The sequence below is a fragment of the Sorex araneus genome, chromosome 2, assembly GCF_027595985.1.
Source record: "Sorex araneus isolate mSorAra2 chromosome 2, mSorAra2.pri, whole genome shotgun sequence".
Classification (NCBI taxonomy): domain Eukaryota; kingdom Metazoa; phylum Chordata; class Mammalia; order Eulipotyphla; family Soricidae; genus Sorex; species Sorex araneus.
In genome coordinates this window covers 25,897,744-25,921,329 of record NC_073303.1, presented here as the reverse complement: position 1 = coordinate 25,921,329, position 23,586 = coordinate 25,897,744, and the positions used below count along the sequence as shown (strand labels likewise).

Here is a 23,586-nt window from a genome sequence, read left to right as displayed (position 1 = left end):
CCCTCTCACGCCTGTCCACACTACCCCAAAAGACTAGGCCCTGGATTTGAGGCTCAGAGTGATGCAAGGACACTGGGGTGTGTCTTGGCTTCCCCCCCAGTCTGACTGGGGCCGCCCCCCTGCCCTCCGCTAAGCCAGAAGGTGGGACCCCGGCACAAGAGCCCTGTTGGCTCTGATGTGTCAGGATTCCCTCGGTCCCTTGGGAGCATGGGGGCGGAATCTGAACATTTGAGGGGTGAACCCGCTGAGCAGATCTGTGACCCCCTCACCCACCAGCTGCTCCCGTGCCAGGGAACTGTGCGGTTCCTTGACCCCTGGCTGGAGCCCTGGGGGCAGACCAGATAGCCAGATTCTCGCCTTCCTCTATGGGGGTGCGGGGAGGAGGCACACGGCCGGCAGTGACCAGGCACCCCCGGCCTTTCAGCCACCTCCCTGGCCAGGACCTGACTCTTTGGTTCCCTGCCACCAGACAGACTTCCAGAGGTCTGTTTCAGAAAGGCCAGAGTGTCCCGGGAACAAAGATCAGGAGAGCCCCGGGGACAGACCCAGTGAGACTCTGTCCCTTCCCGGGGGCTGGCGTGGGGAGGACCGTCCAGGTAGCCGGGCCAGAGCTGAGTTGGGCGCCCGCGGCCCTGCCCCTCGGTGACCCTGGGTGACACCTCCCAGAGCAGACCCTCTCCCCGCCATCTTCCCAAGCTCAGGCCCCTGGGGGTCGGGCTCCTCCCATGGGGGCAGCCTCTGGGATTGTGGCCTCCTGGAGGGCTCTCAGCCTAGCTGGGGTGGGGGGCAGCACTCCCCACCCCCCCACACGCACACCCTGGACATGGCCTTTCTGCTCTGGGTCACAGCTCCTGTGAGCAGCCACTGCCTCCCACTGTCCTCAGAGCCAGCCCTGACCCTCCTGCAGTGTCTGTTTCCCCCATCCCCACCCCACCCCCTGCCGTGCATCAACTGCTCTGACTTCTCAGCTTGCCCTGTGTGTGTCTCCCCCCCTCTCCTCTCCCCCCTCCCCACACCGCCCCGCCCCCCACCCGGGCAGGGCAAGCTTGTTATCGGGTCTGTGCCCTTCTCCCCCAGGTTCTGCAGGACAGCGAGGCGCCCCCTAACGGCAAGGCGCAGCAGGTCGGGGACCGGGCGTTTCGCTGCGGCTACAAGGGCTGCGGGCGCCTCTACACCACGGCGCATCACCTGAAGGTGAGCCGGGCACCTGCCCCGCCCTGCTGCCTGGGCCCCGCCGCCGTGGGTGCGGGGAGGCTGGCGCCCATCCTACCACTGACCGTGCAGTGGCTGCCTGTCCCCCAGGTACACGAGCGTGCCCACACCGGCGACCGGCCATACAGGTGTGACTTCCCCAGCTGCGGAAAGGCCTTCGCCACAGGTAACTGCCACCGGGGAACCGAGGCCCCGGCAAGCCAGGCCGCCTCCCTGCAGCACGTGGGGCGGGGGTGGGGACTCTGCCGCCAAGTGAGTGGCGTCCAGGGGTGCCTGGCCACGGGTTTCCCCAGCTTCCCTCTCGCTCCGCACTCCAGCCCCTGAGCGCAGCCTGGGCACTGCGAGGCCAGGGCAGACACCATCCCCCGAGGCGGGGCCCTGGGGCAGGTAGAGGAGAGGCAGGATGACAGCTCTCCCGAGTGCTGCCCTCACCCCTGCCCGACTCGGCCAGGCTACGGGCTCAAGAGCCACGTGCGCACGCACACCGGGGAGAAGCCGTACAAGTGCCCGGAGGAGCTGTGCAGCAAGGCCTTCAAGACCTCGGGGGACCTGCAGAAGCACGTGCGCACGCACACGGGTGAGCCCGGCGCTCGCCGCCGCGCCCCGCGCCCGCCCCGCCCCCGCCCCCGCCGGGCGGGCCCCAGGCGCCACTGTTCCCTCCGCACCCGTCTCCGCAGGGGAACGCCCCTTCCGGTGCCCCTTCGAGGGCTGCGGCCGCTCCTTCACCACGTCCAACATCCGCAAGGTCCATGTGCGCACCCACACGGGCGAGCGGCCCTACACCTGCCCCGAGCCGCACTGCGGCCGCGGCTTCACCAGCGCCACCAACTACAAGAACCACGTGCGCATCCACACAGGTGGGCCCGCGGGCATGCCAGGACCGCCCCTCTGCGGCCCCCCGCAGCCAGACTCGTCCCACCAGCAGCTCCCCATATTGCCAGTCTCCCGTGCAGTTGACGGGGGCTGCCACCCGTGTCCACGGCCACGCCCGGCTCCCCACCGCCCTGAGCGCGCGCCCCTTTCTGCTGAGCTCCCGCTAGAGCCGGGCTGAGGCCAGCCGGGGAGGAACGGAACGGAAGGTCCCCTGCAGCCCCTCGCCTCCCCCCACCGTCCTCACGGCTCCGTGGGTCCCATCTCAGCCGCGCCCGCCCCAGTTCCCGACTCGACACCCACCAGCCCGGGCTTCTGCCTCTGCGGTTCCAACCTCACCCGGCAGCTGCCCCCGCCGCCAGCTCGGCCTCCCCCACACCAGGGGCCGGGCTCCACGTGACCCACACCCACACGCCCACTCTGTGCCCGGCCCCTCGGCCAGCCCCACTGCCCCCCTCACAGCCCAGTGTCCCCAGGGGAGAAGCCCTACGTGTGCACGGTGCCGGGCTGCGGGAAGCGCTTCACCGAGTACTCGAGCCTGTACAAGCACCACGTGGTGCACACGCACTGCAAGCCCTACACGTGCAGCACCTGCGGCAAGACCTACCGGCAGACGTCCACGCTGGCCATGCACAAGCGCAGCGCCCACGGCGAGCTGGAGGCCACGGAGGAGAGCGAGCAGGCGCTGTACGAGCAGCAGCAGCTGGAAGGTGGGCGGGGCCGGGCTCGGCCGGGCGGGCGCAGGGAGGACCCCGGCCGCCCAGCTGGGCAGGCGTCAGCCGCGACTCCCCCGCCGCCCCCGCAGCCGCCTCTGCCGCGGAGGAGGGCCCCCCGCCGCCCAAGCAGCCCCGCATCGCCTACCTCTCGGAGGTGAAGGAGGAGGGCGACGAGGCCCCAGCCCAGGTGGCCATGGTGACCGAGGGGGACGGCGCCCCGCAGGTGGCTCTCATCACTCAGGACGGTGCCCAGCAGGTACGCGGGAGGGGGCGGCCGGAGGGGGCCCCTCACTCACCTCCCAGGACTCCCAGGGGTCTGATAGTGTCCTGACCGCCCCTCCACGCCCCCACACGTGCAGTTTCTCTATTTTCTGTTTCATTTTTATTTTTTTGTTTTTACGCCACATCTGGCCCGTATTTAGGGGACCATGTGGGATGCCGGGGATTGAACCTGGGTTGGCCGCATGCAAGGCTAGTGCCCTCCCTGCTGTGCATCCCCGGGCCCCAGCGCAGGTTTTCTCCTCAGCTGGTGGACTTCAGGGCTGAGGCTGAGATGCCAGTGATCCCAGGGAGGCCTGTTCCCAGCAGGCAGGGGGGAGGGGGGCTCAGGGCGGCTGCGAGGACACGGCCGCCGTTTCCCTGGGTCCCCCCATCCTCCGTGCCCCACGGCTGGCCAGTCGGCATCGGGGCCAGAGCCCGGGTGGTGTGGACAGCTGCGTTTCTGCCCCCGGCCCTTGTCCTGTCCTCACTTCACTTGTTCTCTGGTGCTGACCAGAGGGTTGGTTGGAGAGCCTGAATCACAGGGGACAGCGCAGGAGAGGGCAGGGTGGACAGAGGCCACTCACTGCAATCTGGGGCCTCCTGAGCACTGTGCCCTCGACCCCCTCATCCTGGTGATGTGTGGTGTCCTTCCAGCGGGCACGTGGGGACAGAGCTGCTCTGTGTGCCTGGGGGGTGCCCCCTCGCTTTCCTTCCCGCAGGCAGGTCAGCCCGTCCCCAGAAGGCCAGCAGGCCCTGGGCAGTGCCACCACCCTCACCATCCCAGCCACCGGCACACACACTGCCTCCACGGTCAGCGCCAGTGGCACCCAGACACAGCCCAGATGACCGGGCATTTGCTTAGGGCTTCTTGTTTTGTTTTGGTTTGGTTTGGTTTTGCTTTTGGGGTCACACCCGGCAATGCACAGGGGTTACTCCTGGCTCATGCACTCAGGAATTACCCCTGGCGGTGCTCAGGGGACCATATGGGATGCTGGGAATCGAACCCGGGTCGGCCGAGTGCAAGGCATGCTGGGAATCGAACCCGGGTCGGCCGCGTGCAAGGCAAACACCCTACCTGCTGTGCTATCGCTCCAGCCCCTGGGGCTTCTTCTTGTTCTTCTGTTGGGGGTGGCGTTCAGGTGCAGCCTTCCCAGGGGTCAAGCCTCAAAAGTGGCAAGATCCCACCAAGGAAAGGGTCTTCCCCGACCAAGCTCGCGGCTTGGGAATCCCTTGGCTGGCGTGGAGGGACAGTTTCTCAACCGCCGTCCAGCCCTCACCTCGCCAGCCTGCTCCCGCGGAGAGACCCTGGGTGGGGTGGAATCATTTCTTCTCTGTTCCAGGTCACCATCATTACCTCTGGGGCCGTGGTGGCTGAGGACACAGGTGTCACGTCCCTTCACCATCAGCAGGTGGCGCTGCTGGCCACGGCCAACGGGACTCACATCGCTGTGCAGGTGGGTGGGAGGGAGTGGGGGTTCCTCTGTGGGGCATGTGGCGGCCTGGAGGCACGAACCCCCCTCCACCCCCGCCCGCCTCCACACTGCCCACCTGGCCCCCGCAGCCTCCCCCCCCCCCGCCCCCTGTCACTGACATCTGGATTGGCCTCTCTGCTGTTTCTCTGCGTCTCCACATCTTCCTCTGCAGAGCCGGGAGGCCGGGGTCCTCCTGTGATGCGGGTGGTGATGGGGGTCACTCTGAGCCCGGACCCTTTCGGTTCCCAGCCGTGCCTTACCTGATAGTACCCTGGGCAGCGTGTTTATCAGGGACTGCTTGGGGGCCCCCGCGATGAATGTGTGGCTTGGGGTGGACGGGGCAAGGCGGGGAGCGTGCACTGCAGCCGCTGTGTTGTCGTCCACCCTCCCCCCCACCTCCCGCAGCTGGAGGAGCCGCAGACCCTAGAGGAAGCCATCAGCGCGGCCACGGCTGCCATGCGGCACGGGGCCATCACTGTGGAGGCTGCCGCGTCCGAGAGTGGCTGCTGAGCCCGAGCGCTGGGTCCCTCATCGCACCGCACTGCACCACACCGCGTCGGAGACAGGGTGCCCAGCCCGTGGCCAGCTTCTGGAAAGTGGCCACACGCGTCTCCAGGGCCGAGGGCAGCAGGAGAGCAGGGGACGGCAGCCCTGCCCTGGCGGAGGGCTGACAGCTGGAACCAGGGGTGCTCAATCCTCAGACGCTCAGGAGAACAGACTGGATGCCAGCCTGCACCCAGACCCCGCCCCCCAGGAGTCAGCAGGCGCCGACGCCCCTCCCACTCAGGAGCACCCTTGTGCCCACCATCCCCTCCCCTGCTCAGGTGGCAGCGGGGCTCCATAGGGACTGGCCGTCCACTCGCGCTGGTCACTGCCCGTCGGGGAGAGGGCAGCCAGCTCCCCTCTCAGCAATACGCACTTGCCGGAGGCCAGCAGCGACGCCTGGCCTCCCCCGTTGCAATCAGCATCCCTCAGGGGTCTGCGGCTGCAGAGAAAGTGCCCAGCCCCCCCGCTCCCCACCTCCTCAGCATCCCCCCCCCCCACCGCCTCTCTGTGGCAGAGAGGCAGAGAGCGGCCTTGTACATACTGGGGATTTGGGTTTACATTTTTTTTTTAATTCCGTTTTGATAATTTTTTTCCTGCTCTGGACGGTGATGGCAAACGGGTGAATGAGTATTTAATAAAAAGTTTCAAGTTTCCGCCTGGATCCTCTGTGCCTCGGGCCCCCTGGGTGCCCCGTGCACGTGGCACCTGGCCGGGGCATCATCTGGTGGAAGGCGGGGGCTGAGCTGAGCCCTGAGGACCTGCCAGTGGCTTCCTGCCACAGAGCTGCGCGTTGGCTCCAGAATGGGCACACAGGGCCAGCGGGTGGGGAGTGTCCGGGCGGCGGGCACTGCTCCCAGGCGCCGCTGGGCCTCAGGCCTCTAAATGCACTGCTGATAGGTATCTGGTTTTGTCTGGGGGGGCGTGCAGTGCTCGGGGGGTCACTCCCTGTGGTATTCAGGGGACGGTGTGATGCCAGGATTGAACCTGGGCCTCCTGTGTGCAGACATATTGGTCCCCACCTTCCTTTGACCTGCGTGGTCCGCATGCCCCCACCCTTACGCCGCACACAGCCACACTGGCAGACCCCCACATCGGGTGGAGGTGGGGGGAGAGGGGCTGCGTCGAGGTGACGGAGAGTCTTTGGTGCGAACATCTTTTTTTTTTTTTTTCCGGTCACACCCAGCGGTGCACAGGGATTATTCCTGGCTCAGCACTCAGGAATTACTCCTGGCGGTGCTCGGGGGACCATATGGGATGCTGAGAATCAAACCCGGGCCGGCCGCATGCAAGGCAAACGCCCTACCCGCTGTGCCCCTGGTGCGAACATCTTGACTCCAGGACCCAGCCCTAGGGGTGCCCATCTCAAGGGCTGGACCATGTCATGGAATGCCCCCGCCCCCGGCCTGGGTGCTATCCCACGGAAGGAGGTGATAGGCTCAAAGCCCCCACTGGAAGGAAGGGGAAACAGAGGAAGCTGAAAGAAGGGAGGTCTGGGCATGGCCTGCTGGAGAATAAGCAGCCACACGAGCTTCTTCCCTCTGCGCCACCACCAGCTGTCCCCCTTACCCTCCTCCCGGGAGCGGGACCCTCCCCTCGAACCCCAGCAGCGCGTCCACCCAGGCCAGGGAGTCCCCCATGGCCTGAGCCCATTTCTTTTACTCGGCCCTGGACTGGGCCTGTGTGGCCCGCAGGGAATTAATTGAAGCCGGAGATGGAGGTGCCGGGTACCACCACCTGCCGCCAGCCCCCCTGAAGGTGGGGGGTCCCCAGGCGCCCAGCCCGTGCTTCCCTCAGTGTAGCCCTGAGCGGGCAGTGCCCTGGGCGTGTTGAGAGCCAAAGCCCGGAGGATGGGCGGCAGCCAAGTGGCCTGACCCGGAGAGGCGGCCTGGGCAGCCTGGTCCCTCCCCCGGTCCTGCATTGTGGCCTTTGTTTGCCACCGCCACCGCAGGCCGGCCAGAAGGTCCTCAAAGGAACGCTTTCTCCGCGCCGCCTCGCCTGCCCAGCCGTTCTCGAACATTCCTGACACTCGCGGAGGGGCCCCTTCTCGGTGCCTTCCCAGCTAGGGAATTGCACGAGGGGGTACGAGGGCTGGTGATGGGGACAGGAGTCCCGGCGCCCAGCCCGGTGCCGGCCGTCACGGGGCCCGCGGCGCGGGGCTGACGGGGCCGGGCCGGGTCGGGACCGGCGGTCCGGCGGGGCGGCCGTCGCGGAACCCGCGGCGCGGGGCCGAGGGCGCTGGGCCGGGCCGGGCCGAGCCGAGCCGGGCCGGGCGGGCCGGGCGCGCAGGCAGGTGGAGCTCGCGCTCCGCCGGGCCCCTGCGGTCTCGGCAGCCGTTTGCATTTCCTGAAACCGGATCTGGGCGTCGGAGCCGCCCCCGGCCGGCCGGGCGGGCGGGTGCTCAGCCATGGCCCTGCGCAAGGAGCTGCTCAAGTCCATCTGGTACGCCTTCACCGCGCTGGACGTGGAGAAGAGCGGCAAGGTGTCCAAGTCCCAGCTCAAGGTGAGGGGCGCGCGGCGCGGGGGGCCCGCGGGCTGCCGTCGGGCGCGCGGGAGCCGCGCCAGCCCCGCGCGCCACCCGGAGGGGGCCCGCGCGCTGCTGAACGCCGGGCACCGCGGCCCCGGGGACGGCGGCGGCGGCTGCTGCCCATCGTCCGCCCACCCTGGGGAAGGAGTACGCCGAGAGCCCCGGCCCCGGGGGTGCTGTGTCGGGAGGGTGGCGGGTGGGGTGGGTCCTGAGGGCCAGGCCGGCTCCAGACTGGGTGATGAGCAGAAAACTCTCGGGTCAAGTCCGGACTCGCATCCTCCTCCCTGGGGAGACAGTTAGTCGGTGCTTGTCATTCACTCCCCTCCACCCCGCAGCCGCGACCCGCTTCAGGCTTCTCCAGCCCCAAAGCCAGGCTGGTCCCCGGGGTCCCCCGGCACCTGCCTCTTCCGGGGGGCACGGCTGCCAGAGGGCTGGGGCTAAGGCCCCGTGGACCTGCTGCCCCAGCTCCCCGCGCACCCTGGTCCTCGAAACTCACACCCCAGGTGAGGGGTAGGATCCGAGCCCAGAAATAAGGCCCCTCCAGCACGGCCCGGAAGTTCCTTCCTTGGCCCACGAGTGAGGAGTTTCAGCCGCCCGGGACCCAGCCCCGTGAGGGCTGCCTTCTCCACCCTCCCCGGTGGGCTGGGAGCAAGCAAGCAGCGAGGGAAGGCGCCGTCTCAGGGGTCGACTCCCCGGAGGCTCGAACATTGGGGGTCAAACCCCCAAAGATGGCTCGTAGGATCTCAGGAAGAGTCTGAGAGTCTGTGTGTCTGTTGGTCACTGTAGGAGGTGTCAGCAGGGGGTCCCCGCAGGCAGGGGGCTGGAAAACACCCAAATGTCACACTAGCAGACTCTGTGCCTGGGGTGAAGCTAGGCCCTAGACTCCTGGGGTGACCCTCGACATCCGCCGGGCCCCGGCCGGAAAGAGGGTGCCATCTCCAGGAAACCTCGAGGAGGAGGAGTTTGGACACCTGAAAGCCGAATAGGTCAGGACAGGCACCCCCTGCGAGCGTGCCTGTCCCGAACAGGCCCCCACCCCCTCACCCGCTGGGTGAGCACCCCGGGAGGGAGCCTGGACTTCCCCGGGGCCCGACCCTGCTCCCTGCAGGAACCTCCTGCCATGCTGCTGCGTAGACCTTGGCATCGCCGTCCGTGTGGTCCAGCTGGGGGTCTCGTAGGGCATTGGGGAAAGGCCCCCCGAAGGGCTTGGTGCGTGCCTGGACCGCCCGCTCCCCACCCAGACTTCTGGAACTCTCCCAGCCGTCCCCCTCGGTGACGCCATGACACCCCCGCGCTTCTCCCCACTGCCTGTGGTCTCCGTGACCTCCACGGGCTCCTGCTGCCCCTCACCTCTGCCGGTAGAGCCCTCGGGTGCTTCCCCTTTTGCTGATGCATCAGCCTGACGTTAGTGGGTTTCCTAACTCACGCCCACTGCCCCCTCCCCGCCCCGGCCCGCCACAGGTCTCATATCTGTAGGGAAGATGCTGTGGCGAAGGCCCCGAAAGAGAACTTGCTGGGCTGCGCACAAGCCCTGCACGCAGGAGCCTGGGGTCCGGCCCCAAGCACAGCCGGCAGCAGCCCCTTCCCTGCCCCCCACCAGCACCACCTCCCAGCCTGGCCCCCAGACAGTGGGAACGTGTAGACTGGGGCTGTCTGCCGCTGCCCTGCCCCCTCACCCCATCCAGAGCAGGCAGCGGGGGGTCTGGGCCTGGGGGACGGTGGGGGCAGATACGGGGAGAGCCCTGCGCCCACGAAGGAAGGCCCGGGGGAGACCGTTCTTTCTCCCCAAGGCCATCGAGGTGGAACTTTAGAACGGGAGGAAGTCGTGACGCTGCGGGGGGTGGGGCCGAGACCCGGCTCAGGAGCAAGGCAGAAGTGGTCAGAAGGGGAGGGGAGAGCAGATGCGACAGGCGGGTCCCCTGGCCCCCGCTGCGAAGGCTGAGGGAGAGAGGGAGGAGTCGCTGGGGTCAGCCCGTGCTCACGAGAACTCTCCCCTCGGGTCCTGCACCGGGAGCGGCAGGAGGCTCTGCCTGGGTCCTCACTTCTCTCCCCGGGGGGCTCAGCCCAGGACAGGCACAAAGACAGGAGACCCCCCGCCCCCCCGCCACCGCAAGCTTCTCCGTGAGGCCCAGGCAGTCGGATTGAGAAGCCTGGGGGAAACCGGAGGAGTTTGCCTTGTTTTGAATTATTTTTGTTGTCGTGGTTTTGGAGCCATACCCGAAAAGTGCTCAGGGCTGACTTCTGGCTCTGTGCTCAGGGATCACTCCTGGTGGACTCGGGGCACCATATGGGGTGCTGGGGATGGAATCTGGGTCGACCACGTGCAAGGCAAGTGCCTTAGCCACTGTACTATCTCTCCGTTTTAAATTCTTGTAGGAAACACACTGGTCTTTCTCTGGGTGTGTTGGGAATAGTGAAATATAGGTTGGTATAAGAATCATAGCCACCCGCCTCCCAAAAAAGGCAAATCAGGGGGCTGGAGCAGTAGCACAGCGGGTAGGGCGTTTGCCTTGCACGCAGCCAACCTGGGTTCGATTCCCAGCATCCCATATGGTCCCCTGAGCACCGCCAGGGGTGATTCCTGAGTGCAGAGCCAGGAGTAACCCCTGTGCATTGCCAGGTGTGACCCAAAAAGAAAAAAAACATAAAAAAAGCAAAACAGAATAAAAGATTTATTTGGGGGCTTGTGACAGAGTGGTATTTCTTTCCAAAATGAACCCAGAATTTTTTCAGATCCTAAGAAATTTTATTTGATTGAGTGTGTGTGTGTGGGGGGGGTGTGGGTGGAGGGGTGGGGGATAGGTGGTAGATTGGTCACACCCAGAGGTGCTCAGGGCTTCCTCCTGACTTGTGCCCAGGGGTCCCGGCTAGCAGTGCTGAGGGAACCCTGTGCAGTGCTGGGGGGTAAACTGAGGCTCGCCATGTGCAAGGCGAGCCCCCTAGTCCTGTGCTATCTCTCTGGCCTAACTCTAGGATTTTGTGGGGTCCCCACCGCTTCTTTCTCTAAAGAACTTCTTATTATTTGTTTATTTTGGGGTTTGGGCTCAGGGCTTGGTCATGGCTCTGCATTCAGAGATGGCTCCTGGCAGGGCTTGGGGGGCCCTACAGGGTGCCGGGAATTAAACCTGGTTGGCCGTGTGCAAGGCAGACGCCCTCCCTGCTTACTAGCACGCCAAGCTTTCTCTGAAAGAGGTTTTAAAGTAAAAGAAGCTGTAAAGGCCAGAAAGGCAGCGCGACGGGCCGGAGCGCTTGCTTGACATGCGGCCGCCGAGCTGAAGTGTGATTGACGCCTGGAGTCCCCCCTCCCCCGCCCCGGCACTGCCAGGTGTGACCCAGAATTCAAAAAGAGCAAACGCAAGAGTAGCGGAGGATGGGTTTCCGGGGTCACCTCGCCTCCGAGTGAGCAGCTTCTGGAAAGCCAAGAATGGGGCCTCCTAGCTCCCTGGCGGCCAGCCCCGGGGGCATTTGTAAAGCGGGGTCTTTTGCAGGAACTGGGGGTCTGCAGGGGCAGAGCCCCGGGTCTCCCCAGGCTGGCAAGATGAGGCTCTCAGGAGCCAGCAGTCCCGCTGCTTGCAGGATGGAAGCTTGCAGGATGGGGGGTCTTCCCCACTCGGCTCTGTTCTCCCAAGTCCTCTGAACTTTGGGGACCACCCAGGGCCATCCTGGGACCAGGAGGGGCCTCTTGCGCCTTGAGCATCTTTGCCTTCTCCTGTGGAGGGGCAGTGAAGAGCAACTGAGTCTAGGATTCAGGGGCGGGGTGGGGGGCATCAGCTTCGCGACACCCCTTCCCTGCCCACTGACTTCTGGGATCTGAATGGCACAGGGGGACAAGCAGGGGCCTGGCTGGGTGAGCTGGTGAGACCCTGCCCTTCTCCCAGCACCCCTCAGCTGTCCCAGCCCGCCCAGAGGAGCAGATGTCAGCCAAGTGCACGCGGGGGCCGGCAGGAAACCCGACCTTGACATCCAGGCCCTCCGTGCCTGCTTGTTCTCAGCGGGACATGCATCCAGAGGTTCTCACCCCGTCCGTTCCTCACTCATTAGAGTGGCTGGGCGTTAGTACACAGAGAAGGACATTCAGTAACTCCTTTGTTCGGTTTTTGGGCCACACCCTGCTGTGTTAAGGACTTACTCCTGGCTCGGGGCTTGGGCATCATTCCTGGCAGGGTGCAGGGGACCATATGGGCTGCTGAAGATTGGACTCTGGCGTGATTGAATTCGTGCTGTGCTCTTGCTCCGGCCCCATCGGTAACTCTTTAAAGATCTTGGTTTTAGGGCCAGGGAGATGGGTGGGACTTGTCACCCCAATACCACATGGTCCCCCCCAAGAACCTCCAGGAATGATTTCTTTTTTGGGGGGGGGGGTCATACCTGGCAATGCACAGGGGTTACTCCTGGCTCTGCACTCAGGAATCACTCCTGGAGGTGCCCCGGGGACCATATGGGATGCTGGGAATCGAACCCGGGTCGGCCACGTGCAAGGCAAACGCCCTACCCACTGTGCTATTGCTCCAGCCCCAGGAATGATTCCTAAGCACTTTCCAGGGGCGTCCCCCAGGTAGGCTCAACCCCCAAACCCCTCCCCTCAAAGTCTATATCTTTGTATATGTGTTAGGGCCACACCCAAAGATGCCCAGGGCTTGCTCCCAGCTCTGTGCTCAGGGATCACTCCTGGTGGGGCTCGGGACACGATATTGAACCCAGTCAGCCACGTGCAAAGCAGGCTCCCTCTGTTTTCTCTCTCTCCGGCCCCCCAGTCTGTAATTTTTGTTTTTCAGAGTTCCTTGGTTCCAAGATGCATCTGGGAGAGAGAGATCATTCCCTTTTTTTTTTTCTTTTCTGCAACCATAGGTCAGTGCTTGGGTGCTTTCCTGCACCCCGCAGCTCCCCCTCACCCCCATCTGCAGTTACGCCTGATCTGTGGGAGCTGTAGAACTTACAAGGGGCCTGGCGCCAGCCCCTCTCCTCACACTTGGCTCTCAGAGGACTCCACGCCTCCAGTGGAACCCGGGAGCAAGGCAGGCTCTCAAAGGTCACTGCTGCCCGCCCACCAGAGGTCAGGGCTGTGGCGGCGCCGGCGTCTCTGACGGTGAGCACTGCACCTGGATGCCAGCCCTGGAAACTCTGAGTCAGGGCCGGGGCGGCCCAGAACATGGCGCTCAGGTGATCAGAGGTCCAGAGCGGGGTTCCAGGGCCAGACCTGGGCCTGACACCCCCATCCTGGAGCCCTGGGGCTCCCCAGGGCTCAGGACTGATAGCCATCAGCAGGTGAGCCCCGCCCTGCTGCTGCTTCCTCCCCAGCCCGTCCCCCTCAGCTCACAACCCTTAGTCGTCAGTCACACCCTGCCCGCACCTCCCTCCAGCACAGGAAGCCTGTCGTCCCCCGCTGAGCTCTGAACCTTCAGTTCCTCACAACTCTGACCCCGTTGGTTCCCGGGCTCCACCTTGGGTGAAAGGCTAGGAAGGGGGTCTAGACACTTAGCCACTTAGCCCCCTTGTTATTTTCAGGGTTTCGTTTGCGGGTCACGCCAGCTGTACCATCACTCTGACCCCACTAGCCCCCTGTTTAGAGACACTCCATCAGGTTTGGCACTTTTCTGTTTTCCCTTCTGGTCCCCGGGCAATAGTGAGGTAGGGAATTAGGATGCGTCCATCTGAGCCAGGTGGAGTGAAACAGCAGCGGGGCAGGGAAGATGGTACAGTGGGTAGGCCCCTCCTGCCTTGTGCATGGCTGGCCCTGGGTTTGATGCCAGCACGACATCTGTTCCCCGGAGCCCCACGAGTCATCCCTGAGCACAGAGCCAAGGGTGACTCTTGAGCACAGAGCCAAGAGTGAGCCCCTGAGTACAGAGCCAAGGGTGAACCCTGAAGCACAGAGCCAGGAGTGAGCACTGAGCATGGAGCCAGGAGGGAGCCCTGAGTACAGAGCCAAGGGTGATTTCCTGAGTACAGAACCAAGAGTGAGCCCCTGAGTACAGAGCCAGGGGTGAACCCTGAGCTCAGAGCTAGGAGTGATCCTTGAGCACAGGGCCAGGACTGAGCACTGAGCATGGAGCCAAGAGTGAGCCCCTGAGCGCAGAGCCAGGAGTGAGCCCTGAGCACAGAGCCAGGAGTGAGCACTGAGCATGGAGCCAGGAGTGAGTCCCGAGCACAGAGCCAGGAGTGAGCCCCGAGCACAGAGCCAGGAGTGAGCCCTGAGCACAGAGCCAGGAGTGAGCACTGAGCATGGAGCCAGGAGTGAGCCCTGAGTACAGAGCCAGTAGTGAGTCCCGAGCACAGAGCCAGGAGTGAGCCCTGAGCACAGCAGGGGGTGAAACAGACCAAGGAGGTAGCTGGAGCAATAGTACCATTGGTAGGGCCCTGGTGCATGACACCAGTCCAAGTTCAATCCCCGGTGCCCCAGATAGCACCCAAGCCCTTAAGTACTTGCAAATGTGGCCCCCAAACAAAGAATGAAAACCAAGTGTGAAAAACCTGAAAAATCCCTGATGTTTCTAATGCAAACAAGGAGGAGAGTATGTGAACCAGGCCATGAGCTGGGACAAGGGTATCCCAGGCTGGGATAAGGTATGCAAAGGCCCTGGGGTAGGAGTGTGCCTGGCATGACTGAGGAAGGGAAGGAGCCGGAGAGAATGAGCGAGAAAGGCAGGTCAGAGAAGAAGCCACGGGCCATGTCAGGCAGAGAACCTGTCTGTGGCACTGTGCCCAGCTCTCTGCAGGAATGCCGTCAGGAACGGCCGACACTCAGACCAACAGGGAACTGAAAATGATGTTCTTACTGAGCAGCTTAATGACGGGCTCCAGGAATAACAGCGGTTAATGGCATGCTTAATTTTTATCTCTATTGTTTACAAAAATTTGTCATAGAAACAACATGCGCTGGAGCCAGCGTGATAGTACAGCGGGTAGGGCATTTGCCTCGCACGCAGCCGAACTGGGCTCGATCCCCAGCATCCTGTATAGTCCCCCAAGCCCTGCCAGGAATAATTCCTGAGAGCAGAGCGTGGGGTAACCCCTGAGCAGCTGAGTGTGGCCCTAAAGTGGCAAAAATACAACAAACAAATTTGAAAAAAAAAAAACTGCTTTAAAAAAATGAGTGCAGGGGCTGGATCGATAGCACAGCGGGTAGGGTGTTTGCCTTGCACTTGGCCGACCCGGGTTCGATTCCCAGCATCCTATATGGTCCCCCGAGCACCGCCAGGAGTAAATTCCTGAGTGCATGAGCCAGGAGTGACCCTGTGCATCGCCGGGTGTGACCCAAAAAGAAAAAAAAATGAGCGCAGAAGAATAGAGTGTTCAAGAAGGCGAAGTGTACCAAAAAGTCAAGCGTGACCAGGTAAAACTCATCCCAAGCCCAGTGAGGGACTAGGAAGATGAGGTGTCCTGGGTGCAGCATGGCTCTTAGCAGTTGCTGAGCTGCTAGATTTTGCCTGTGGACAAATGAATGTACTGATCGGAACCATGTGTTTGGCTACTGTTTGGATTGGTTCTTTGGGATTTTGTTTTGTTCTGTTTTTGAGGGGGGGCACAGCTAGCCATGCTCAGGGCACACGCCCTCGTGATTCCCAGGGACCCTATGTAATGCAGGAAATCGAACTCGGCTCAGCCACATGCAAGACCGGTGACTTAACCCCTGTCCTCTCTCTCCCTGTCCAGCCCTTGACCTCTTCACTTCAGCCTCCTTGAAGTCACAGTTCTCCGTGGTTTAGCCAAATCTTTTCTCACATGTTCATTTTGCAAAAACTTTGTTCTATGACTCACTTTCCCCTCCTGCCGTCATAGGATGCTTTTTCTTTCCAGGTCTGCTCATACAGAAAAGTAACAGAATGACTTCCGGGGAGATGGCTCAAAGGGTGAGCCTGCATGCATCGCCTTCGGGGCATGCTGGGTTCAATCCCCAGTACCGCACGATGCCCACGCACCGTTTAGAGTGACCCTAAGCAGTGTACCAGGAGCAGCTCCTGACAGTGCCAAGGGCTGCCCCCAATCAGAATAAATAACTAAAACCACCTCACTGTGCCAGATACTAGAGAGGCAGAACCAGGAGTAAGCCCTGAGCACCTGGGTGTGGCCGTCAAACAAACAAAATCTAAGGCAAAACAGATCGACACTCTTATTAGCAATGTACAGCATGCCTGTGCCTTACTTTACTCTTTACCTGAAAACCCCACTGGTTGTTTTTTTTTTTGCTTTTTGGGTCGCGCCTGGCGATGCACAGGGGTTACTCCTGGCTTTGCACTCAGGAATCACTCTTGGCGGTGCTCAGGGGACTATATGGGATGCTGGGATTTGAACCCAGGTCAGCCGCATGCAAGGCAAACGCCCTACCCGCTGTGCTATTGCTCCAGGCCCCCCCACCTACCAACCCCCCCCCACGCTGTTATTCTTTTGTTTGTTTTTGGGCCACGCCAGGGCGACCCCTTGTGGGCTTGGGGATTCATAGGGGTCGCCAGGGATCAGACTGGGTCAGCCGCCTGCAAGGCAAGCAGCACCTTAGCCACTTAGCACCTTAGTCACTCTCCAGCCCCCACCGCCACTGTTATTCTTGGCCTCCCCAGAGATGCTCTGGGTGGGTGTGGGGGTGCACGTGCTTCCTGGATCAAAGCTGTCTCCCCAGCCACTTGCCCCCAGCAGACCTGCAACTTTTTTTATCTGTGCACAGGTCCAAGACGGGGCACACCTGTCTCCAGGGAAGGAGCCCCAGGCAGTCTGCTGCTGTTATTGTTTGTTCGTTTGTTTGGGGGCCACACCCAGCTCTATGCTCAGAAATCACTCCTGATGGTGCTCAGGGGACCCAGGGGAAGTGGGGGCGATGCCCTTCCCTCTGTGCTCTCTCTCCAGCCCCTGTCTTCTATTTCTGTGTGTATAGTTGTGTGGTTTGGAGGCCACACCCAGAAGTGCTGGGGCGCTACTCCCGGTTCCTTGCTTGGGGGTTGCACCTGGCATTCCTCAAGAGGACCAGGGGCCACCAGGGCTGGTTCCTGGGCCTCCTGCCCAGGCCTGTTTCTCTTTGTCCAGTCCCTTGGGCTGACGTCTGAGTGTCCGTAGTCCAGGCGTGCTTCTGGGAGTGTGCTGGTGCACGGAGCTTTCCCTGGAGCATCTGCAGGGGATTGTTCGTGCCTAGTTTTGAGTTCGATCAATTCTTGCCTTCCAGACAGCTGACCAGCTCATATCCCACAGGGCACCCAAGTGCCCATTTCTCTATAACCTCAGCACTTGATATTGTCAGTCTTTTGTATCTATGTCCATCCCCCCAAGACACACACACACACACACACGCATACAGTTCTCAGGGGACCTCTTGGCAACTCTCAATCCCCCAGACCAGGTGATTCTGTAGGGAGACCTAGAGGTTCTGGGGGCTACCTGGACCATCCTGCTGGCACTCATTGTCCTCCAGGATGATACTCACTGGTGCTTAATGAGCCATGTAGTACCGGGGACCAAACTCAGGTCCTTATGCAAAAGGCATACACCCCCATCCCTGAGCCATCGCCAGATCTCTGATCTATGCCAATTTGTTAGGTTAAAAAAAATAGAGCAGTGATAATACAGCAGGGAGGGCGTTTGCCTTGCACGCATGCGGCTGACCCAGGTTCAGTATCCCATATGGTCCCTCGGGCACTGCCAGGAGTAATTCCCGAGTGCAGAGCAAGGAGTAACCCCGAGCATCACCAGGTGTGACCCAAAAAGCCAAAAAAAAAAAAAAAAGAGAAAGATCAAGAGAAGGCAGGGGCTGGAGCAATAATATAGGAGACAGGGTGTTTGCCCTGCACCTGACCAACCTGGGTTCAACTCCTGGCATCCCATATGGTCTCCTGAGCCCGCCAGGAGTGATTCCTGAGTGCAGAGTCAGGGGTAAGCTCAGAGCACCTCCAGCTGTGGCCCCAAGACCAAAACCATAACCAAAACAAGAAAAAGAACAATCCCCTTCTCTACTCCAGGAAGCAAAAGACTTGGCCTGATTCTCTCTGGCCGGATGTGGTCTGGTCGTGAGCACGACCTTGAGCCACGCCACGGGGCGCGGAGGGGCAAGTCCTGCAGCCACGTGGCCGGGTGCCCGCGGTCTTGGACAAGGTCTTGGCCCTTGTCAAAGGACAACCAAGGAGCAGTACCCAAATAAGGGCAGAAGGAGCGTGCGGGCTTCTCGCTTCATGTCAAACTGTCAGATCTAGGTACTAGTAAAGACAGAGGGAGAAGTAAGGTGTAATAACTTATACCAAAAAGTAAGTTTTGGATATGACATGAAAGTTTAATAAGGGTAATAATAATTATAGAAAGTGCCTATACAATCAATTCATATATTATGAATATATATTATTCCAATGGCAACATTATTAAAGTGCCTGGGAATGTTAGGATCTACTTTTCCTTCTGAAAGAGCGTGTAAATATATTACTATGAAAAAGCTAATCCTTACAAAGAGAGACCGGGGAATACGGGAGGGTAGGAGGGGAACAAAGGGCTTTATTTCTGCACACTCGACATGACCAAGTTGTCTGCCTTTCTTAGCCATGTGAAGCAATAGATATGTGCAGGGCCACATTAATGAATTTTAAAGCTCAAGGAGACTTGAAACCCAGGGTCATGTAGCAAGTGAGAACCTAAGGTTGGTCTCGAATCTGGTGCCCAGATCCCTACCCAGAGCTAAACAATAAAATAGACATGATATCAGCTGTCACTGTCACTTCGTTGCTCATCGATTTGCTCGAGCGGGCACCAGTAATGTCTTCATTTTGAGACTTGTTACTGTTTTTTGGCTTATTGAATATGCCACGGGGAGCTTGCCAGGCTCTACTGTGTGGGCAAGATACTCTCAGTAGCTTGCCAGACTCTCCGAGAGGGGCGGAGGAATCGAACCTGGGTCAGCCGCGTGCAAGACAAATGCCCTACTGCTGTGCTATCGCTCCAGCCCATGATATCACTGTCACTGTCATCCCGTTGCTCATTGATTTGTTCGAGCGGGCACCAGTAATATCTCTCATTGAGAGACTTATTGTTACTGTTTTTGGTATATCCAATACGCACGGGTAGCTTGCCAGGCTCTGCCACGCAGGCTCGATACTCTCGGTAGCTTGCCGGGCTCTCCAAGAGGGGCGGAGGAATCGAACTCGGGTCGGCCTCGTGAAAGGCGAACGCCCAACCGCTGTGCTATCGCTCCAGCCCATGATATCAACAAGTAGAAAAATATGTAAAAGAACGGATGGCTGGGTAATCAAGAATATCTTCCCCTTTATCTTGCATTTTTCTACACGTCCGTGGAACTGGAGGTTCTTGTGTGAAGCAAAGTCAACCAGAAGGAGAAAACCGTAGAGTGAATGATCCCATGTGTATTTGTCTATAAAGATAGTGAGGAAAGGAACAGACCATGTCTAAGGAAAACAAACTCCCGTAATCTGCTGACAGAGTGAAAGCCATGGCAGAGCGTGGACCGGACGGGGAGAGCTGAGTGCAGGGTGGGGGAGGGGTACTGAGTCTTTGCTGGTGGGTGTAGAGTGGGAAATTGGGACCTAAAACTTGTAAGCAGTTTGTATGCACTTAAACTCTTGAGACACTATCACCTTACAAGCATTTATAGTTACCCTGGCAACCCAGCACTACCTGGGTCTATAATTTATTCGTTATAAAAATTTATGTTCACACACTGTTCACCCTGTCATCCCGTTGCTCATCGTTTTGCTCGAGTGGGCACCAGTAACGTCTCCATTGTGAGACTCGTTGTTACTGTTTTTGGCCTGTTGACTACGCAATGGGGAGTGGATGGGCCAGCACACGGGTGGTTGGTTGGATTTTGGCTTGTGGACCACCGCCAGTGGTGTGGGGGCTCCTCCCAGGGGTGCTCAGGGGACCGAGCCCAGGATCCCACATGCAGAGTACACCATCAGCCCTGAGCTGTCTCCCCACAGTGCATCAGGAAGGAACTCCAGCCTCCTCTGAACCAGAGACGCAGAACTGAACAAGCCTGGGGCAGGGGTCACGGGTGGCCACCCGGAGGGAAGTGAGGGAAGGAGGAACATTGAGCCCGTGGCTAGACACCCCCCACTTCCCACTTTGCAAAGTTGACCCTGAGGCCAGTAGGACACCCAGGAGGAGCCTCGCTCCTTTCTCCCGCTCCCCTCACTGACGAGAACAAAGCGGCAATGAAGCCGCAGTGCAGCGAGGAGGGTGCGTGCCTGGCACACAGCCGCCCCAGGTTCATCCCCGGCATCCCTTACGGTCCTGGGCCCTGCCAGGAGGGATTCCTGAGCACAGAGCCAGGAGTAAGCCCTGCGTATCGCTGGGTGTGGCTGAAAATAAATTTATTAAAAAATAAGTAAATAGGGGCTGGAGTGATAGCACAGTGGGTAGGGCGTTTGCCTTGCATGCGGCCGACCTAGGTTCGATTCCCAGCATCCCATATGGTCCCCTGAGCACTGCCAGGGGTAATTCCTGAGTGCAGAGCCAGGAGTAACTCCTGTGCATTGCTGGGTGTGACCCCCCAAAATTTTTTTTAAATAAGTAAATAAAGAGAATAAAGGAGTGAAGACAGGGGCCAGAGGGATAGTATGGAGGCACTTCCCATGCTTGCAGCCAAACCCAGTTTAAAAGCTTGACATCTGGTCCCTGAGCCTCACCGGGAGTGATGCCTGAGCACAGAGCCAGGAGTAAGGCCTGAGCAGCCTCAGGTGTGGCCCAAAAGCCAGGGGAGTTGACTCCAGGCTTAAATGCTAGTGAGGAAAGCACTTTAGTTTTGACTTTTTTTTTCTGCCTTGCTCCCCATAATGAATATTCCTGATAGCACAGCGGGTAGGGTGTTTGCCTTGCACACAGCTGACACGGGTTCAATTCCTCTGCCCCTCTCGGAGAGTCCGGCAAGCTACCGGGAGTATCCCGCCCGCACGGCAGAGCCTGGCAAGCTACCCATGGCGTATTCGATTTGCCGAAAACAGTGACAAGTCTCACAATGGAGACATTACTGGTACCCGCTTGAGCAAATCGATGAATAACGGGGACGACAGTGCGACAGTGCTATGAATATTCCTGCTTATTATTACCTTTCCAATTATGAATGTCAGTGATCGGAAAACTTTTCACATGCTAATATTGAATTTTTTTTTTTTTTTTTTTTTTTTTTGCTTTTTGGGTCACACCTGGCGATGCACAGGGGTTACTCCTGGCTCTGCACTCAGGAATTACCCCTGGCCGTGCTCAGGGGACCATATGGGATGCTGGGATTTGAACCCGGGTCGGCCGCGTGCAAGGCAAACGCCCTACCCGCTGTGCTATCGCTCCAGCCCCAATATTGAATATTTTAAAACAACATTCTCTGGGGGGGAAATGTTTTTATTGAGTCACTGTGAGTTACAAAATTATTCCTGACTGAGTTCCAGGGGTACAGTGTTCCCGTCCCAGTCCCTGCAGCAGAGTCCACTTTTCTCCACCCGCGTCCCCAGCTGCCTCCCATTCCCTGCCGGCCTCTGTGGCAGGCGCCATCTTTCCCTCTTTACTGTCAGGCTCCGTGATTTACAATCCCGTGAGCCAGGGCTGGAGCGATAGCACAGCGGGTCGGGCGTTTGCCTCGCACGTGGCCGACCCGGGTTTGATTCCCAGCATCCCATATGGTCCCCTGAGCATCACCAGGAGTAATTCCTGAGTGAAGAGCCAGGAGTAACCCCCGAGGGTCAAACGTGCCGGGCGAGCCCCTTCCCCACTACCCTGTCTCTCCAGCCTCTGCCATTTTTCTTCTTCTTCTGGGACCGGAAGGGAGAGTTTGGGCCACACCCATCGATGCGCAGGGAACAGGGGTTACTCCTGGCTCTGCACTCAGGAATCACTCCTGGTGGTGCTCAGGGGACCATATGGGATGCCGGGAATCGAACCCACGTCGGCTGTGTGCCAGATAAGCTTTCTACTCCCTGAACCATCTCTCCAGCCTCAGTCTGCCTTTCTTTTCTTTTTTTTTTATTTTTCTTTCTTTCTTTCTTTCTTTCTTTCTTTCTTTCTTTCTTTCTTTCTTTCTTTTTTTTTTTTTTTGCTTTTGGGGTCAAACCCGGTGATGCTCAGGGGTTACTCCTGGCTCTGCACTCAGGAGTTACTCCTGACGGTGCTCAGGGGGGCCATATGGGATGCTGGGTATCAAATCTGAGTCGGCCGAGTGCAAGGCAAATGCCTCCTCCCTGGACTATAGCTCCAGCCCTGCCTTTCATTCTCAAGGTCCCCACACGTCAGAGTGTTCGGCTGACGTGACGGCACGGGCGTCATATCTGTATCATGGTGGTTGTGGTATCCAGACACAGGGCAGAGAGGGCCCATCACTCAGGAGCCGCAGTACGCGTGTCACCTGTGAAGGCGCTGGAGTAGAATTTGTCGCCAAGGCCATTTCTGTTTTCTTGATTTCCTAGTTTTCTCGGATAGTTCCAGCATCCCTGTCCTGGTGGCCTTCCCTGCTGGACCCAGGCCCTGCCAGCCCATGGTCCCCCATCTCCACCTGCTCCTGCTCCCCTTCATCTTTCTCTGACTGTCTGTCTCTCTCTCTCTGTCTCTCTGTCTCTCTCTCTCTCTCTCTCTCTCTCTCTGCTTTTTGGGTCACACCCAGCAACTCTCAGGGGTTACCCCTGGTGGAGCGTGGGGGCGCTTGGGAGAGCATATGGGATGCCAGGGATTGAACCTCGGTCAGCCGCGTGCAAGGCAAATGCCCTCCCCACCTCACCCGCTGAACTATCGCTCCCGCCTCTTCCCTTCATCTCTTGAGGGCAGTGGCCGGAGCTGCATCCTCGTGCCCCGTGGTGGACACTGCAGCCTGGACACTGGTCTCTGACGCAGCCAGTGATAAACCCTTCCACCCCGCACCACCTCACAGGACGTGCTGGGGCTCTGGGAGACCCCGGAGCTGGGCTGGGCCCCCAAGCTCATGCCGACTCTGGGTCCTTGGGGTAAGATACTGCGGTCCTGGCACCTCCTTCTCGGCCGGCCGCAGGTAGAGGATACGTACGTGAGGGGGTGAAGCTGACGCGGGCCCCGTGAGCGGTTGCTATGGGAACGGGGGTGCGGTAGAAAGTGCTGTCTGCGTGTCCTAGTCAGGGCTGTAACTGAGACGATGCGGCACGCAGAGCAGGGAGCACTGTCCCCCCTGTCGCAGGTGCTGTCCCACAACCTGTACACGGTACTGCACATTCCACATGACCCGGTGGCCCTGGAGGAGCATTTCCGGGATGATGACGACGGCCCCGTGTCCAGCCAGGGCTACATGCCGTACCTCAACAAGTACATTCTGGACAAGGTGAGCCCCTCGCCCGCCTCCAGCCTGCCCGGCACCCTAGCCCCGTTCCTGCTCTCAGGCCCCTTCCCCACTCACCCCTACCTCACCCTCGGCACCCCCTCCCTCTGTCCTCACACCCCCCCTACTCCCTGCCCAGGCACACCTGCAGAGCCCAGCAGGCACCTGTGCCCAGGACAGTGGGCTCTCTCCCACTGCCCTCCTCCTCCTCCTCTCTCCCCGCTGGGCTCCCCTTCTCCTCCTCCCCCTGCCCCCTGCCTCTCACCATCTACTCCTCTGCTCCCCGCTGTCCTCCCTCCTACCTCTGTCTCTGCTCCCCCTCTTCGGTCTTCCCTCCCCGCTCTGTCCCCTCTCTGTCCTCCCCTGGGCCTCACCCCTCCCTGTCCCTTACCCCCCTCCCACCCCGCTCCCGTCGTCTCCCCTATCCCTGGCTCGTCTTCCCTCTCCCCTAGATCCCCTCCTCACCTTGCCCCCTCACAGCCCAGTCTGTCTTGGTTTTTTGTTGTTTCTGTGTTTTTGTTCTTCTGGCAGTGCTCAGGGCTTACTCTGCGCTCAGGGATCACTCCCGGTAGTGCTCAGGGGACCATCTGGGTGGGATGCCAGGGATCAAATCTGGGTCAGCCACGTGCAAGGCAAACACCGCCCACTCGGCACTCAGGCCCCATGCTCTGCCTGGGCTTTCCCCTTCCTCCCTCCCCCGGGCTGAGGGCCGGGTGTCCCGGGTGACCGACT

The 23,586-nt window shown here is 60.3% G+C and overlaps 2 protein-coding genes across 4 annotated transcripts in view; both read left to right on the top strand.

The window, feature by feature from the left end:
- Positions 1 to 5,730, top strand: part of ZNF76 (zinc finger protein 76) — a 32,141-nt gene extending 26,411 nt beyond the window's left edge. Inside the window, exons 6-14 of one of the 3 annotated variants that reach the window (XM_055126900.1) lie at positions 1,078 to 1,194; positions 1,303 to 1,378; positions 1,664 to 1,789; positions 1,890 to 2,069; positions 2,559 to 2,792; positions 2,888 to 3,054; positions 3,783 to 3,898; positions 4,399 to 4,513; positions 4,937 to 5,730. In XM_055126900.1, coding sequence (XP_054982875.1) covers positions 1,078 to 1,194; positions 1,303 to 1,378; positions 1,664 to 1,789; positions 1,890 to 2,069; positions 2,559 to 2,792; positions 2,888 to 3,054; positions 3,783 to 3,898; positions 4,399 to 4,513; positions 4,937 to 5,041 — 1,236 coding nt within the window. In that variant the 3' untranslated portion in view covers positions 5,042 to 5,730. Of the gene's footprint in view, positions 1 to 1,077; positions 1,195 to 1,302; positions 1,379 to 1,663; positions 1,790 to 1,889; positions 2,070 to 2,524; positions 2,793 to 2,887; positions 3,055 to 3,782; positions 3,899 to 4,398; positions 4,514 to 4,936 lie in introns of all 3 variants that reach the window. The other 2 variants (XR_008628542.1, XM_055126899.1) reach the window with 2 other exon arrangements.
- A 1,597-nt stretch (positions 5,731 to 7,327) lies between these two features.
- Positions 7,328 to 23,586, top strand: part of DEF6 (DEF6 guanine nucleotide exchange factor) — a 32,294-nt gene continuing 16,035 nt past the window's right edge. Inside the window, exons 1-2 of the mRNA XM_055127372.1 lie at positions 7,328 to 7,577; positions 22,717 to 22,857. Coding sequence (XP_054983347.1) covers positions 7,482 to 7,577; positions 22,717 to 22,857 — 237 coding nt within the window. The 5' untranslated portion in view covers positions 7,328 to 7,481. The remainder of the gene's footprint in view (positions 7,578 to 22,716; positions 22,858 to 23,586) is intronic.